The sequence below is a fragment of the Salvelinus alpinus genome, chromosome 28, assembly GCF_045679555.1.
Source record: "Salvelinus alpinus chromosome 28, SLU_Salpinus.1, whole genome shotgun sequence".
In the NCBI taxonomy this organism is placed as follows: Eukaryota; Metazoa; Chordata; class Actinopteri; order Salmoniformes; family Salmonidae; genus Salvelinus; species Salvelinus alpinus.
The window spans coordinates 40,510,766-40,526,318 of record NC_092113.1 but is presented as its reverse complement, the minus strand read 5'-3'; the positions used below and the strand labels follow the sequence as shown (position 1 = coordinate 40,526,318).

Below are 15,553 nucleotides of genomic sequence, written 5' to 3'. Positions count from 1 at the left end.
ACTATGTAGGGAACAGGGTGCCATTTGGGACGGAGACAGGGGCAGAGGGCAGGGGTCTGTTGTGCTGTGTCAGTGGGAAATTCAGAATGGAGCTCTATCTGGAAACGTTTGCTATACCACTGAACACAGTGGCTCAATGGACTCCCATCACACATTCAGAAACTTCTGCTTCTGACTGACTATTGTCTCAAAGGTGGACTACTGCCCAACAATAGACCAGAGAGAGCTCTGTGATACTAGGACTATGAATAAAAGACTGGCAATCATTCTTCTGAATCTGTGAGCTAGATCAGGGGTTTTCAAACTTTTTCATGTCAAGGACCCCCAACTATGATCAGCCCCTGTCCGAGAATGCCCAACGAAATATTTTAACCCTTTGCATTGTAGTCGTTAGACATTTACATTACATTTAAGTCATTTAGCAGACGCTCTTATCCAGAGCGACTTACATTACATTTTAAGATTTCAGAGGGGTAGTTAAGGTACAAGGAAATAGTTGTGTTTTCAGTAAAAAAGTTAAAAAAAATATCTTTCACTTTGTAGTGTTTGTGAATTACCACTCAGACACAATAATAAGGATTACACTGTGGGTCTATGGCCAATTCTGTCAATGATTACTAGACAATCAAGTGTGTAGTATCCCGTTGTTAGCCCTGAGTAAGGAAACTGGTCTTTAAGTAAAAGTATATATTTTTGTGCATATTTTAAGTAAATCGTTTCTTGTTCTTTGACAAAACGTGTATTTTTCTCACTTTTAGTGTTTATTTTTGCCAGTTTAGAGAGAATCTGTTTGTTGCATTACATTTATAATTATACGCTTCTAACATGAAACACAATGTGGATTCATTTTACTACGATCATATTTGAAATAGCTTACAATACAGGATCTTTTAAGCATTTTTTTTATCAAACAATAAAAGCTCAACAAGTCATTACAACATAAAATGGATTTAATAAAAAATTAAAATAAATACTTAAAGGGGCCCTTCACCACTTGAAACTCTTATCCATTTTTTTACAGCACCATACAAGTGTATACATAATATGTGAAAAAAATATTGAACGACTTTTGTTTATTTTTGTCACGATTTTCAGATAAGATTGTTCAAGCTTGTGAAGGGTATACCGCTCCTCTTGATCGTAGTAAGTTCTGATAGGAGCCTGGTTTGAACATTTGGGTCCGATTTCCAGGACAGATTAAATTATACCTATTCCTGGCCTAAGAAGCACTCCTCAAATGAAAGGGCTTCTTAGTCCAGGACTGGATATGTGTCTGGATAAACCAGCTCTGGAAGCTATGACATTTCTGTCATTTGTGAGACTATTGTGGACTTTTCCAGTAAATGTATTGTTTTACCACAGACGGGGGAACCATAAAGGTCAGACTGCAGAACCATAAAGGTCAGACTGCAGAACCATAAAGGTCAAACTGGGGAACCATAAAGGTCAGACTGAGGAACCATAAAGGTCAGACTGGGGAACCATAAAGGTCAGACTGGGGAACCATAAAGGTCAGACTGGGGAACCATAGAGGTCAGACTGGGGAACCATAGAGGTCAGACTGGGGAACCATAAAGGTCAGACTGGGGAACCATAGAGGTCAGACTGGGGAACCATTAAGATCAGACTGGGGAACCATAGAGGTCAGACTGGGGAACCATAGAGGTCAGACTGGGGAAGCATAAAGGTCAGACTGGGGAAGCATAAAGGTCAGACTGGGGAAGCATAAAGGTCAGACTGGGGAACCATAGAGGTCAGACTGGGGAACCATAGAGGTCAGACTGGGGAACCATAAAGGTCAGACTGGGGAACCATAGAGGTCAGACTGGGGAACCATAGAGGTCAGACTGGGGAACCATAGAGGTCAGACTGGGGAACCATAAAGGTCAGACTGGGGAACCATAGAGGTCAGACTGGGGAACCATTAAGATCAGACTGGGGAACCATAGAGGTCAGACTGGGGAACCATAGAGGTCAGACTGGGGAACCATAAAGGTCAGACTGGGGAACCATAAAGGTCAGACTGGGGAACCATAAAGGTCAGACTGGGGAACCATTAAGATCAGACTGGGGAACCATAGAGGTCAGACTGGGGAACCATAAAGGTCAGACTGGGGAACCATAGAGGTCAGACTGGGGAACCATAGAGGTCAGACTGGGGAACCATAGAGGTCAGACTGGGGAACCATAAAGGTCAGACTGGGGAACCATAAAGGTCAGACTGGGGAACCATAAAGGTCAGACTGGGGAACCATAAAAGTCAAGCCAACTATGGAAGGACAGATAGTTGGGTTTGCTCACATGGCATTTGGGATACATGGCGTATAACTAATACCAACTGCTACCATGCTAGTTAACTAGATATTTTGTCTTACAAGTAATGCTATTCTTTTTACAACTTTTCAGTCATGTTCCAAAATGGCACTATTGGTTGAAAAGACGTTAGGCTGACATCTTTTGTTATGTCATAGCAGTGGTGTGAAGTACTTAAGTAAAAATAATTTAAAGTAATACTTAAGTAATTTTTTGGGGTGTATCTGTACATTACGAATGATGTTTTTGACTACTTTTACTTCACTACATTCCTTAAGAATTTTTTTTCTTCTCTGAAACCCAAAAGTACTCGTTACATATCGAATGCTTTCCAGGACAGGAAAATGGTCCAATCCACGCACTTCTCAAGAAAACATCCCTGGTCATCCCTACTGGCCTCTGATCTGGTGGACTCACTAAACACCCATGCTTCATTTGTAAATTATGTCTGAATGTTGGACTGTGCCCTTGGCTATCCATAAATAAAATAAATACATTTTAAAATGGTGTCGTCTGGTTTGCTTAATAAACTCAGCAAAAAAAGAAACGTCCTCGCACTTCAACTGCGTTTATTTTCAGCAAACTTAACATGTATAAATATTTGTATGAACATAACAAGATTCACCAACTGAGACATAAACTGAATAAGTTCTACAGACATGTGACTAACAGAAATGGAATTATGTGTCCCTGAACAAAGGGGGGGGTCAAAAGTAACAGTATCTGGTGTGGCCACCAGCTGCATTAAGTACTGCAGTGAATCTCCTCATGGACTACACCAGATTTGCCAGTTCTTGCTGTGAGATGTTACCCCACTCTTCCATCAAGGCACCTGCAAGTTCCCGGACATTTCTGGGGGGAATGGCCATAGCCCTCATCCTCCGATCCAACAGGTCCTAGACATTTCTGGGGGGAATGGCCCTAGCCCTCACCCTCCGATCTAACAGGTCCCAGACGTGCTCAATGGGATTGAGATCCGGGTTCTTTGCTGACATTCCTGTCTTGCAGGAAATCATGCACAGAACAAGCAGTAGGACTAGTGGCATTGTCATGCTGGAGGGTCATGTCAGGATGAGCCTGCAGGAAGGGTACCACATGAGGGAGGAGGATGTCTTCCCTGTGACATACAGCGTTGAGATTGCCTGCAATGACAACAAGCTCAGTCCGATGATGCTGTGACACACTGCCTCAGACCATGACGGACCATCCACCTCCAAATCGATCCCGCTCCAGAGTACAGGCCTCGGTGTAACGCTCATTCCTTCGACGATAAACGCGAATCCGACCATCACCCCTGGTGAGACAAAACCGCGACTCGTCAGTGAAGAGCACTTTTCTTCCAGTCCTGTTTGGACCAGCGACGGTGGGTTTGTGCCTATAGGCAACGTTGTTGCCGGTGATGTCTGGTGAGGACCTGCCTTACAACAGGCCTACAAGCCCTCAGTCCAGCCTCTCTCAGCCTATTGTGGACACTCTGAGCACTGATGGAGGGATTGTGCGTTCCTCGGGCAGTTGTTGTTGCCATCCTGTACCTGTCCCGCAGGTGTGATGTTCGGATGTACTGATCCTGTGCAGGTGTTGTTACACGTGGTCTGCCACTGCGAGGACGATCAGCTGTCTGTCCTGTCTCCCTGTAGCACTGTCTTAGGCGTCTCACAGTACGGACATTGAAATGTATTGCCCTGGCCACATCTGCAGTCCTCATGCCTATCTTGCAGCATGTTCACGCAGATGAGCAGGGACCCTGGGCATCTTTCTTTTGGCGTTTTTCAGAGTCAGTAGAAAGGCCTCTTTAGTGTCCTAAGTTTTCATAACTGACCGTAATTACCTACCGTCTGTAAGCTGTTAGTGTCTTAACGACCATTCCACAGGTGCATGTTCATTAATTATGGTTCATTGAACAAGAATGGGAAACAGTGTTTAAACACGTTACAATGAAGATCTGTGAAGGTATTTGGATTTTTACAAATTATCTTCCAGAAGAACAAAGAACCTTCCAGAAGAACAACCATCTCTGCAGCACTCCACCTATCAGGCCTTTACGGTAGAGTGGCCAGACGGAAGCCACTCCTCAGTAAAAGACACATGACAGCCCACTTGGAGTTTGCCAAAAGGCACCTAAAGGATTCTCAGACCATAAGAAACAAGATTCTCTGGTCTGATGAAACCAAGATGGAACTCTTTGGCCTGTGTCTCATAGCAAGGTGTCTGAATACTTATGTAAATAAGGTAATACATTTGCAAAACATTTATTTTTTACTGGTTTTCACTTTGTCTTTATGCGGTATTGTGTGTAGATTGATGAGGTAAACATTTTATTTAATACATTTTATAATAAGGCTCTAACGTAACACGTAACAAAATGTGACGAAAGGGAAGGGGTCTGAATACTTTCCGAATGCTCTGTATTATCTTACATTCAAAGTTTTCATGAGATTTCTGTTATTTGTAAGGTGGAACCATAACGATCAATAGAGCCAACTATGGAAGGACCGATCATTGGATCTGCTCAGGTGGCATCTGGGTACATCATGCCAACTGCCGCGCTGGCAGTTCACCAGATATTATGTCTTCCAGGTAAAGCTTTTCTCTTGTGTCCATCTTCCCTTAAGATATTATACAGTAGCCAACAATATCCTTATATGTATTATTTGATGCTTTTTTATGTGTACAAGTGTTGCTATATTAGTACCATTTTGTAATGATAACACAACTAACACAATTGAAAATGTATTACTTGGATGTTGGATGCTGTTGTGTGATAACCAGTAAGCAAAATAGCTTTGAAAAGATGAATAAAAGGCGACTTTTAAATGTATTTTATAAACTCAGCAAAAAAAGAAACGTCCCCTTTTCAGGACCCTGTCTTTCAAAGATAATTCGTAGAAATCCAAATAACTTCACAGATCTTCATTGTGAAGGGTTTAGACACTGTTTCCCATGCTTGTTCAATGAACCATAAACAATTAATGAACATGCACCTGTGGAACCGTCGTTAAGACACAGCTTACAGACGGTAGGCAATTAAGGTCACAGTTATGAAAACTTAGGACACTAAAGAGGCCTTTCTACTGACTGAAAAACAAACAAAAAAAGATGCCCAGGGTCCCTGCTCATCTGCGTGAACATGCCTTAGGCATGCTGCAAGGAGGCATGAGGACTGCAGATGTGACCAGGGCAATAAATTGCAATGTCCGTACCGTGAGACTCCTAAGACAGCGCTACAGGGAGACAGGACGGACAGCTGATCGACCTCGCAGTGGCAGACCACGTGTAACAACACCTGCACAGGATCGGTACAGGATGGCAACAACAACTGCCCGAGTTACACCAGGAACGCACAATCCCTTCATCAGTGCTCAGACTCTCTGCAATAGGCTGAGAGAGGCTGGACTGAGGGCTTGTAGGCCTATTGTAAGGCAGGTATGTGCGTTACACCGAGGCCTGTACTCTGGAGCGGGATCGATTTGGAGGTGGTAGGTCCGTCATGGTCTGGGGCGGTGTGTCACAGCATCATCCGACTGAGCTTGTTGTCATTGCAGGCCATCTCAACGCTGTGCGTTACAGGGAAGGCATTCTCCTCCCTCATGTGGTACCCTTCCTGCAGGCTCATCCTGACATGACCCTCCAACATGACAATGCCACCGGCCATACTGCTCAATCTATGCGTGATTTCCTGCAAGACAGGAATGTCAGTGTTCTACCATGGCCAGCGAAGAGCCCGGATCTCAATTCCATTGAGCACGTCTGTGACCTGTTGGATCGGAGGGTGAGGGCGAGGGCCATTCCCCCCAGAAATGTCCGGGAACTTGCAGGTACCTTGGTGGAAGAGTGGGGTAACATCTCACAGCAAGAACTGGCAAATCTGGTGCAGTCCATGGGGAGGAGATGCACTGCAGCACTTAATGCAGCTGGTGGCCACACCAGATACTGACTGTTACTTTTGATTTTGACCCCCCTTTGTTCAGGGACACATTATTCAATTTCTGTTAGTCACATGTCTGTGGAACTTGTTCAGTTTATGTCTCAGTTGTTGAATCTTACGTTCATACAAATATTTACACATGCTAAGTTTGCTGAAAATAAACGCAGTTGACAGTGAGAGGACGTTTATTTTTTCTGCTGAGTTTAGATATCAAATCAAGCCCAATAATCAACTTCTGTGGACATTCAGACCATCCACATTTCAATCAATGATTAACGTCCACGGATGTCCCGTGTCAGTTCGTACACACTGGGTAACAGTCTGCCAGTTGTACATAGCAGCTCGTTTTTATTTTTAAATGATAGGTGTAATGGCCACAGCCAATGTGCAGCCTCTCCAACAAACTCTGTTTTCGGGGATCCATGTCCGGCAATTTGGAAAATATTTAGAAGTGAGGTATGAATGCAGCTATCCTGCCAGTGAGTCTCTTTTCTGTGAGAACATTAGCCTATGTATTTCACAGTGTTACGCCCTGGCCTTAGTTATCTTTGTTTTCTTTATTATTTTGGTTAGGTCAGGGTGTGACATGGGGGATTTATGTGTTTGGTCTTGTCCAGGGGTTTTGTATGTTTATGGGGTGTTTTCTAGTCTAGGTGTTTGTATGTCTATGGTTGCCTAGATTGGTTCTCAATTAGAGGCAGCTGTTTATCATTGTCTCTGATTGGGAACCATATTTAGGCAGCCATATTCTTTAGGGATTTCGTGGTTTATTGTCTATGTGTAAGTTGCCTGTGTCTGCACTTTTCGTATATGGCTTCACGTTCGTTTTGTTGTTTTTTGTATAGTTTGTCAAGTGTTCTTCGTTTCGGTAAATAAATAGAAGAATGTATTACTATCACGCTGCGCCTTGGTCCTCCTCTCTTCCTCCATACGACGAACGTGACACACAGTGACAGTATCATTGTTTCATGAATAATTCGTATTTCAAAAGATCCTGCTGCAGACTCCACAACAGAAGCAGTCGGCCTCTCCAGCCTCCTCCTCCTTTGATTTAATGTCTTTTAATAGAGTTAATTAAAAAAAAATATATTTTACAACTGTTTACAACAAAGGCAACAAACAAAAAAAAGACAACTCATTGGAAATGGTTCGGCATATTATTAAACCTTACAGGCATTTTATTCAAGTTCTACAAAAAGGAGTAGTTTGTAGATGAGATGTTAGAAAACATTGTACAGAAAATAATTAACATTAAAGTGTGGAAACACCCATCCAGAACTTTCTTTATCAAACAAACAGAAAACTTATGAACTGATTTTCATGAACTGCACTGATTTTTATCCAAGTAAAATATGTTGCCAAATCTAATCATTTTAAACACAGCTATTGAACAATTATTACATATTGATGCATATTGGCAGTATATTGTACTTTTAGTCCTTGAGTTTTCTTAACGTGTAACATATTGTAAACATTTAAGTACTCTAAATCAAGCTATATGCAGTGACTTCTTTAAAGTTGAAATGGAAAAAAAACGAATTCTCAGTCGTCATTCATCTATAAAGGAACCCAGCAGTTCTGAGATACAAATTAAATAAATGTTTAATACCTGAAGAGAAACTCCTAATTTACACCAAACAAACTCCTATTCCTGAGCTGTGTTGTGGTAGCCTGAGTCCCAGATCTCTTTGCGCTGTCTTGCCAAGTCCAATGTCGTACAGTTGGCAAGAGAGCCTCCTATTTCATAGAGCTGGCAAGATAGCCTCCTCTGTAATTGAGTTGGCAAGAGAGCATACACCAACCTGGGACTCAGGCTAGTGTTGTGGCCAGATAGGCCTGAAGCAGCCAGAGAGCTGTGGTCAGATAGGCTTGAAACAGCCAGAGTGTTGTGCTGAAGCTGCCTGCAGTAGATAGCCCTCTATGTGTTCCTCTACAGCCGAGTACAGGTCCTGGACCTGCTCCCTGAAAGGAGGGAGCCACGCCCACAAGGTGGCACCCATCACCACGGACAGGTGCAGCAGCAGAAGCACATACACAGTCAGCCACAAGACACAGGGCTTCTAGAAACATCTTTAAAACATTAACCTGTACTGAAGCACAGTAATAAAAAACAACATTTACTTCAAAGTGGATTTAACTGGGCCGTCAGGGGCATATTTGAGATGCATTTCATTACATAGGTCATGGGGACAATAGATGGAGGGAGATGGTCCCTGTACTGCTGCTGTATCAGACGGACCTGGCACGACTGGCGCTCTGCCTCCACGGCCTCCAGCTCGTTCTGCAGCTCCTCACACACACACACACACACACTGTTTTCACCTTCCTCGTGTATAAATTATTCATTTCGTAACTGAATTGAAACATCTGTACATTCTATTCACGGTTATTGGTCCATTTCAGATGATGATTTGAGGTGATCAATGAACATGTAATAACTCATATTCCTCATGCTTTCACAATCAGGCTTAGCACAGTAAAGAGGGTTTATGAGCCCCTCCTCCCTCACCTCTCTCTCCTCCTCTAGTCCCTCGTCCTCACCTGTCTCTCTCCTCCTCCTTTAGCATGTCCTCCTCCTCTAGCACGTCCTCCTCCACTAGCCCCTCCTCCCTCTCCTCTCTCTCTTTCTCCTCACCTCCTACCTTACCTCTCTCTTTCTCCTCGAGCACGTCCTCCTCCAGTAGCCCCTCCTCCCTCACCTCCTCCTCTAGCCCCTCCTCCCTCACCTCCTCCTCTAGCCCCTCCTCCCTCACCTCTCTCCTTCAGCTGTGGTTGGTCCTGAGTCCCTCCACTAGTCCCTCCTCCACCTCTCTCCTTCAGCTGTGGTTGGTCCTGAGTGTGACGGAGCTGCTCCTCAACTTGATTTCCTTCTCCCCATGAGAACTGCTTCTGCTGTGATGACACAATCAGCCCCTCCTCCACTAGCACATCCTCCAACACAGCCAACTGCACCAGGGTCTCCTCCAATTCTCCTGACTGCTCTGACAATACATCCAGCTCCTCCTTCGCTTCTGGCACCTCTAGCAACACACTCATGTGTTCCTCCTCTTTCACTAACACAGCCAACTGGGCCAGGGACTCCCCAAGGGAGTCCTCCTCAGTGCTGGAATCTAGGAGTCAGGGTAAGCAAGGCCAAAGTGAAGAAACTGCCTCTAGTTTTCTGGTAGAGTTCTTCTCATTTTTTTCCCAATGGTGTTTGCTCTCTCCATACTGAGGCCTTTTAGAAAGGAAAAGCAACAATGAAGGGACTCTGTAATTAAGCTATAATAACATTGCCTTAATAAATGAGCTCAGGATCGTCCGAATAAAAGGATTAAAAGGTATAATATCAACAAGATAAACTTCAAATATATTGAAGACAATAGACATGTACAGTAGACGGTGTCACTGGTGTAGAGAGCAGTCCCAGGTTTAGAACTGCTAAATTGATTTAAGAGCCATAGATCAAAGCGGGACTAAACCCAAACGCCGTTGTTCTCAAAAATATATCTTCATAAATGAAAAGGCACAGGGCGAACCCAAAGCGCAACATATAAAGTACTCAGGAAATAGTAGGCGAGATTCCTCTAAGGAAAACAAGTAACATTTACAATGATCGACAAAGACAACTGGCAGAGGGAGTATATATATACAGTGATAGAGTAGGGATTGGAACCAGGTGTGTGTAATGATAACGAGACAAGTCCGGGGTTGATGAGAGAAGGGCGTTTGCCAGCAGCAGGTTCGGCAGCAGCTAGAAGGCCGGCGACGAACGCGTGAGCTGGACAGGAGGGGGAGCCAAAGCGAAGGCCGGTGTGACAGACGGTAAGCTAAGGAATACCATTTCTCTTTTCTTACCAATTCACTGCTGTCCAGTTCGACCAGGTCATCTTTAGTTATTCTTGTTCTTCAACCATAATTAACAAACGTCCATTGGATGTAGTTCCCGAGAAGTCATAGGCCAACCCACTGGGCACAATTCAATGTCTATTCCACGTTGGGTCAACGTAATTTCATTTAAAAGACGTGGCTTCGTTGCAGATGACACAACTGTCGTCCTTGACCTCTGCAAAGTCTTTCGCCGTTTGTGAACCGGGTAGATTTGACTTAAGGGTCACCCTGAACTCGGCCCACAACGCCTCTGACTTGGATGTGTCACTGATATCACAACTGTTATCCTTTCCAGAGTCTTTTGCCGTTTTTTGGGGGCTGACTGATCTTCTCCTGGTAAGTTCCTGCTTAAAGTGTCAAGAGAACATACCTGGTCATCCCTACTACCTCTGATCTGGCGGACTCACTAAACACACATGCTTCCTTTGTAAATTATGTCTTAGTGTTGGACTGTGCCCCTGGCTATCCATACATAAAAAAAAATAATAATAATAATAAAATGGTTCAGTCTGGTTTGCTTAATATAAGGAATTTTATACTTTTTATTCTTAAGTACATTTTAGCATTTGCATTTACTTTTGATATATATATTTAAAAGCAAATACTTTTAGACTTTTACTCAAGTAGTATTTTACTGGGTGACTTTCACTTTTACTTGACTCATTTTCTATTAAGGTATCTTTACTTTTATTCAAGTATGACAATTGGTTACCTTTCCCATTATTGACTGCAAACGTATTTAGGAGCTTTACTAATATCCCGTGCAGCAAAAGGTCAAATCTATGTTTCTTGTGTGCCACCTAGTGAATAAAACATTGAACAACCGGACAATTTGATTTGACCCGGACACACAAATCCCGTTTACGAAGACATAGAGTCTCGCGACGTTTGACGAGGCTTTCCCGTTCGTCCGCCATTCTTGTGGCTCTTTGCAGTAGAAGGGCACGAAGAGAGCAGTGCCCAGCAAACCAAGGACTTGGCACTTTTGTCGTTCAACCATGCTGTCTAGGGTCGTTTTCGTTTCAGGTATGCAATGCCATCCTTTTATACATACGATTGAGTTGAAATAGCAGTGGTTATGCCACGAAATGTGGCTGACTTGAATGTGAATCTGAAGGGTAAAGTCAGGAGAAGAAGGCCGCAGTCACATTGAATGAGTAACATGCAAACCTAGCAAGGCTAACGACAGCTAGTAAATGTGACATGCAAAATGTTATTAATTTGTCAAATTTGGGTAGGTATTGCACAGGGTTCGAAATAGTTAGCTAATGTCAATGTAGGTCATTGTTTTTGCGGTATTAGTTAGATAACTAAAGTTAGCCACAAACAAACTGACGTAAACCAGACTAGCCTCTGATTTCTGCCCTTGGCTAGCCAGCACATCTGACCCGCTTGTTTACAACTGCACTAGGGTCGGACCGAATTTCTGTGTAGATTAAGACACTGTGGAGCCGAAGCGACATATGGCTCAGAAAACATACTTTAGTCCAGGGAGGAGAAATGCGTTGCACTCTGAATTGTCCCATTATCCCAACTGTTACACTGAGAAGATTGAACGACTGCTAATTTCAGTAAAATGCAGTTTTTGACCTCATTCTAGCTAACGTTAGCAGTAGCCACAGCAGTCATTATGGAATGGCACCTAGCGTTGAACAACAAAGGAGCTGATTGGCTGACACTTCCATTCCAAATTGGCTGCTAATTAGGATCTGTGCTTATCTATTTAATAATAAAAAATTATCAGATAATATGCATTTTCCCCCAAAATTAAAAAAAAGTCAGTTTACGTAAAGTACATTGTGGAGTTTTTCTTGTCTACCATGTAACTAGCAAGTTAGAGACTATTGAATTCTGGAAGCTTGCAAACTAGCTGGCATGGTAACGCTTGCGGATGTCATGGCTATTGCGCTTGACGGCTGACTACCGTTGGCTAGCTAAAGCTTGTCAGTGTGTACAGTTCACAAGCACATTCTCTTTGTTTGATTGCGTAAGTATAAATGTCCATATTAATCTCTACCATTATGTTCAAAATTGTGCAACAAGGCACTCTTTCAAGCAGCCACGGTCTCCCCATGTTTACTTTCATTGACACCTTTGTGACATTCAAAACATTTGTACATTTTGTCTTTTCAATTCTATTGACTGTTCTTTTATCCTCTTCCAGCCAATGCTGTAAAAAGCAGTGGTCCCCTCGGCGCTGGGTATGCACCTCTTATTATGACTTCCAACCTTTAACTGAAGCTAGATACATCTGCTTGTTTTACATGCAGGAAATCAATAAATCACCATTCACAACACTAGATGTCATTTTTATGGTCCCAGTAGTTTTATTATGATTTGGCAAACATTGGTATTTGATAAATATACCTATAAATGGAAATAAGGGTGACAATTTATAATGGTCACTCTACGTTGAAGATCTACATGCCCGTCTTCTCTGTAGTTCCTATAATAAGTTGTCTGTCTATCCTCCCAGGCTGGTCCAGCTGGCCCACCTCCACACGTCCCCCAACAGCCAGGCCCCAGTCCCCGCTCTGCCAGAGAAGGGAGGCAAGACGCGCCACGGCATCATCCCTGAGGAGCTCTTCCAGATTCTATACCCCAAGACTGGAGTTACAGGTCAGCAGAACTTCCCCGAACCTGGAGCAACGTTCAGATAGAAATATGACATGTAGAACAAACTTGCCTCATGTAGAATAATAACTTCAGTTTTATTCATTCCATTTCTGTCTACATGATCAACGATGTTTGCCTGAATGTGGCCATAAACGTTCATTCCCCTCACCTTTCCTCTTCTTTCCCTCTTCTCCTCCCCTCATCTCCTCCCCTCATCTCCTCCTTTCCTCCTCCTTTCCTCCTCCCCTCATCTCCTCCTCTACTCTCCTTTCCTCCTCTACTCTCCTTTCCTCCTCTTCTCTCCTTTCCTCCTCTTCTCTCCTTTCCTCCTCTTCTCTCCTTTCCTCCTCTTCTCTCCTTTCCTCCTCTTCTCTCCTTTCCTTCTCTTCTCTCCTTTTCTCTTCTCTCCTTTCCTCCTCTTCTCTCCTTTCCTCCTCTTCTCTCCTTTTCTCTTCTCTCCTTTCCTCCTCTTCTCTCCTTTCCTCCTCTTCTCTCCTTTTCTCTTCTCTCCTTTTCTCTTCTCTCCTTTTCTCTTCTCTCCTTTTCTCTTCTCTCCTTTTCTCTTCTCTCCTTTTCTCTTCTCTCCTTTTCTCTTCTCTCCTTTTCTCTTCTCTCCTTTTCTCTTCTCTCCCTTTCTCTTCTCTCCCTTTCTCTCCTCCTCTCCTCTCCTCTCCTCTCGTCTCCTCTTCTCTCCTTCTCTTCTCCTCTTATCTCCTTCTCTTCTCTCCTCCTTTCCTCCTACCCTTATCTCCTCCTCACTCCTCCTTTCCTCCTCTCCCATCTACTCTTCCCTCACTCCTGTCCTGTTGTCTCCAGGGCCCTACGTGCTGGGTGCTGGGCTGCTCACATACATCCTTTCCAAGGAGATCTACATCATCAACCACGAGACCTTCGCTGCTGCCTGCATGGGTACGGTCATCATCTACGGTGTCAGGAAGTTCGGCCCCGACGTTGCGGCTTTCGCTGACAAACTGAACGAGGTGGGGAATTTATTCTCCTGAGTATGTTTGGCTTATTTCATCATCACTTGCAGAAGTTCTTATCATACATGTTGTGCTCTGGACTGCTTAAAAGATGCACTGTGTCGACACACTGCCTCGTTTCTACTGAATTTACAGTTGAGGCTTTTTGGCCCCTCCCCTTAATGCCGGAAATGGATCCGTACTGCAAACTGTCCATCATATGCTGTGTCTCTCCTGAGGCGCATAGTCTCATAGCTGACCTGTGACCCTGACCTTCTGACGTCGGCTGTGTGGGTTGTTTTTTTGTTTTTTTTGCAGGAGAAAGTTCAGAAGGCTCAGGAAGTGAAGGACCTGGCCATGACCAGCTTGGCTCAGGCCGTCCAGGATGAGAAGAAGGAGCAGTGGAGGGCAGAGGGACGACAGATGCTCTTCGACGCTAAGAGGGTGAGTGTGACCGACGGAGGTTAGAACGTGGGTCTCCTGTATGCATTCAAGACTGTTTGAATCTGTAGGCTCGACCATACACACCCAAATTAGGTGAAATCAAGCCAATTTAAAAAGGATTTTGTTAAGAGACCTATTGAATATGGTCTGTAGTCTGCGTGACCACTCCTAGGGCTGGTTTTCTGGACACAAGTTTAATTGAGGGTAGACTTTGATTAAAAAGCATTCTCAATGGAGATTATCTGTTTTAAAAGAGTCTTTTAGTCCAGGACTTGACTTTCTCTGGGTCTGAGAAACCTGACTCTAATGACGGGATGATTTTGACATGAGATGGTGTACTAATGTTTTCAACTGTCCTCTTCTCCTGTTTTCCACTGTCCTCTTCTCCTGTCTTCCACCTCAGAACAACGTGGCCATGCTACTGGAGACCAACCGCAGGGAGAGGGTCCACATGGTGACCAACGATGTGAAGAAGAGGCTGGACTACCAGATCGCCCTGCAGACCCTTCACCGCCGCATGGAGCAGGAACACATGGTTAACTGGGTGGAGAAGAACGTTGTCACCAGCATCACTCCCCAGCAGGTGGGTTAGGGATGGGAGACAGATGGGAACATTACATACTTGACTGGAGTATGTAGTCACTATGTGTGTGTGTGTATATATATATATGTGTGTGTATATATATGTGTGTGTATATATATGTGTGTGTATATATATATGTGTGTGTATATATGTGTGTGTATATATATGTGTGTGTATATATATGTGTGTGTATATATATGTGTGTGTATATATATGTGTGTGTATATATATGTGTGTGTATATATATATATATATATGTAGTGCCCTGCCATGTTTCTAGTAGGTAGACAGCTTGTTCTCAATACGAACTTGGCAAATGTCGACCGGCGTTTGTGTTTGCTGTGTTGATGGGCAATATAATTACAGCTGAACCCTCTGCAATTTGGTTTATTTAGACTTTTAAAAAATTCATTTATTTTATTCTTGATTAATTTGACCCTTGACCTTGCTCATGCCTTTCTGTCTGACTAACCCTGTTTGTTTGTTCTGTGTTTCAGGAGAAAGCAAGTATTGCCAAGTGCATCACAGACCTGAAGGGCTTGGCTAAAATCCAGCAGGCTAAGACCGCGGCGTAACTCACCACTGTACTGTCTCTAGACCGTCGCCACTCAACCCCCAACTCATTGATGGCCACTTTTCATTACAAATCAACTATTTCCTCTTAATGATATGGTCTCTGTCTCTGTCCATGTTATGAGTGTATATACACATCGACTGATCATAAAATAAAAGGTTAATTTTATTCACTAACCTTTTAGTTTGTCGTTATTAACTGGCTGATAATGCTGTTGATAATATTTGTTGGTTCAAAGCGACAATCTGGGATTTGTTTCTCAGCAA

General features: G+C 43.5%; 1 protein-coding gene across 1 annotated transcript; it reads left to right on the top strand.

The window, feature by feature from the left end:
* The first annotated feature begins 10,949 nt into the window (after positions 1-10,949).
* LOC139557873 (ATP synthase F(0) complex subunit B1, mitochondrial-like) lies at positions 10,950-15,463 on the top strand. Its single transcript, XM_071373150.1, has 7 exons — positions 10,950-11,134; positions 12,273-12,309; positions 12,585-12,727; positions 13,541-13,704; positions 14,005-14,130; positions 14,534-14,713; positions 15,211-15,463. The coding sequence occupies exons 1-7, from the start codon at positions 11,107-11,109 to the stop codon at positions 15,286-15,288; spliced, it is 756 nt and encodes a 251-aa protein (XP_071229251.1). The 5' UTR covers positions 10,950-11,106; the 3' UTR covers positions 15,289-15,463.
* Positions 15,464-15,553: the final 90 nt, after the last annotated feature.

Bases quoted from the DNA above. Each gene is read 5' to 3' on its own strand.
- LOC139557873 (XM_071373150.1), top strand. From the start codon at position 11,107: ATGCTGTCTAGGGTCGTTTTCGTTTCAG. The intron at 12,728-13,540 runs GTCAGCAGAACT...TGTTGTCTCCAG, and splicing joins CCCCAAGACTGGAGTTACAG to GGCCCTACGTGCTGGGTGCT. The intron at 14,131-14,533 runs GTGAGTGTGACC...CTTCCACCTCAG, and splicing joins TGCTCTTCGACGCTAAGAGG to AACAACGTGGCCATGCTACT.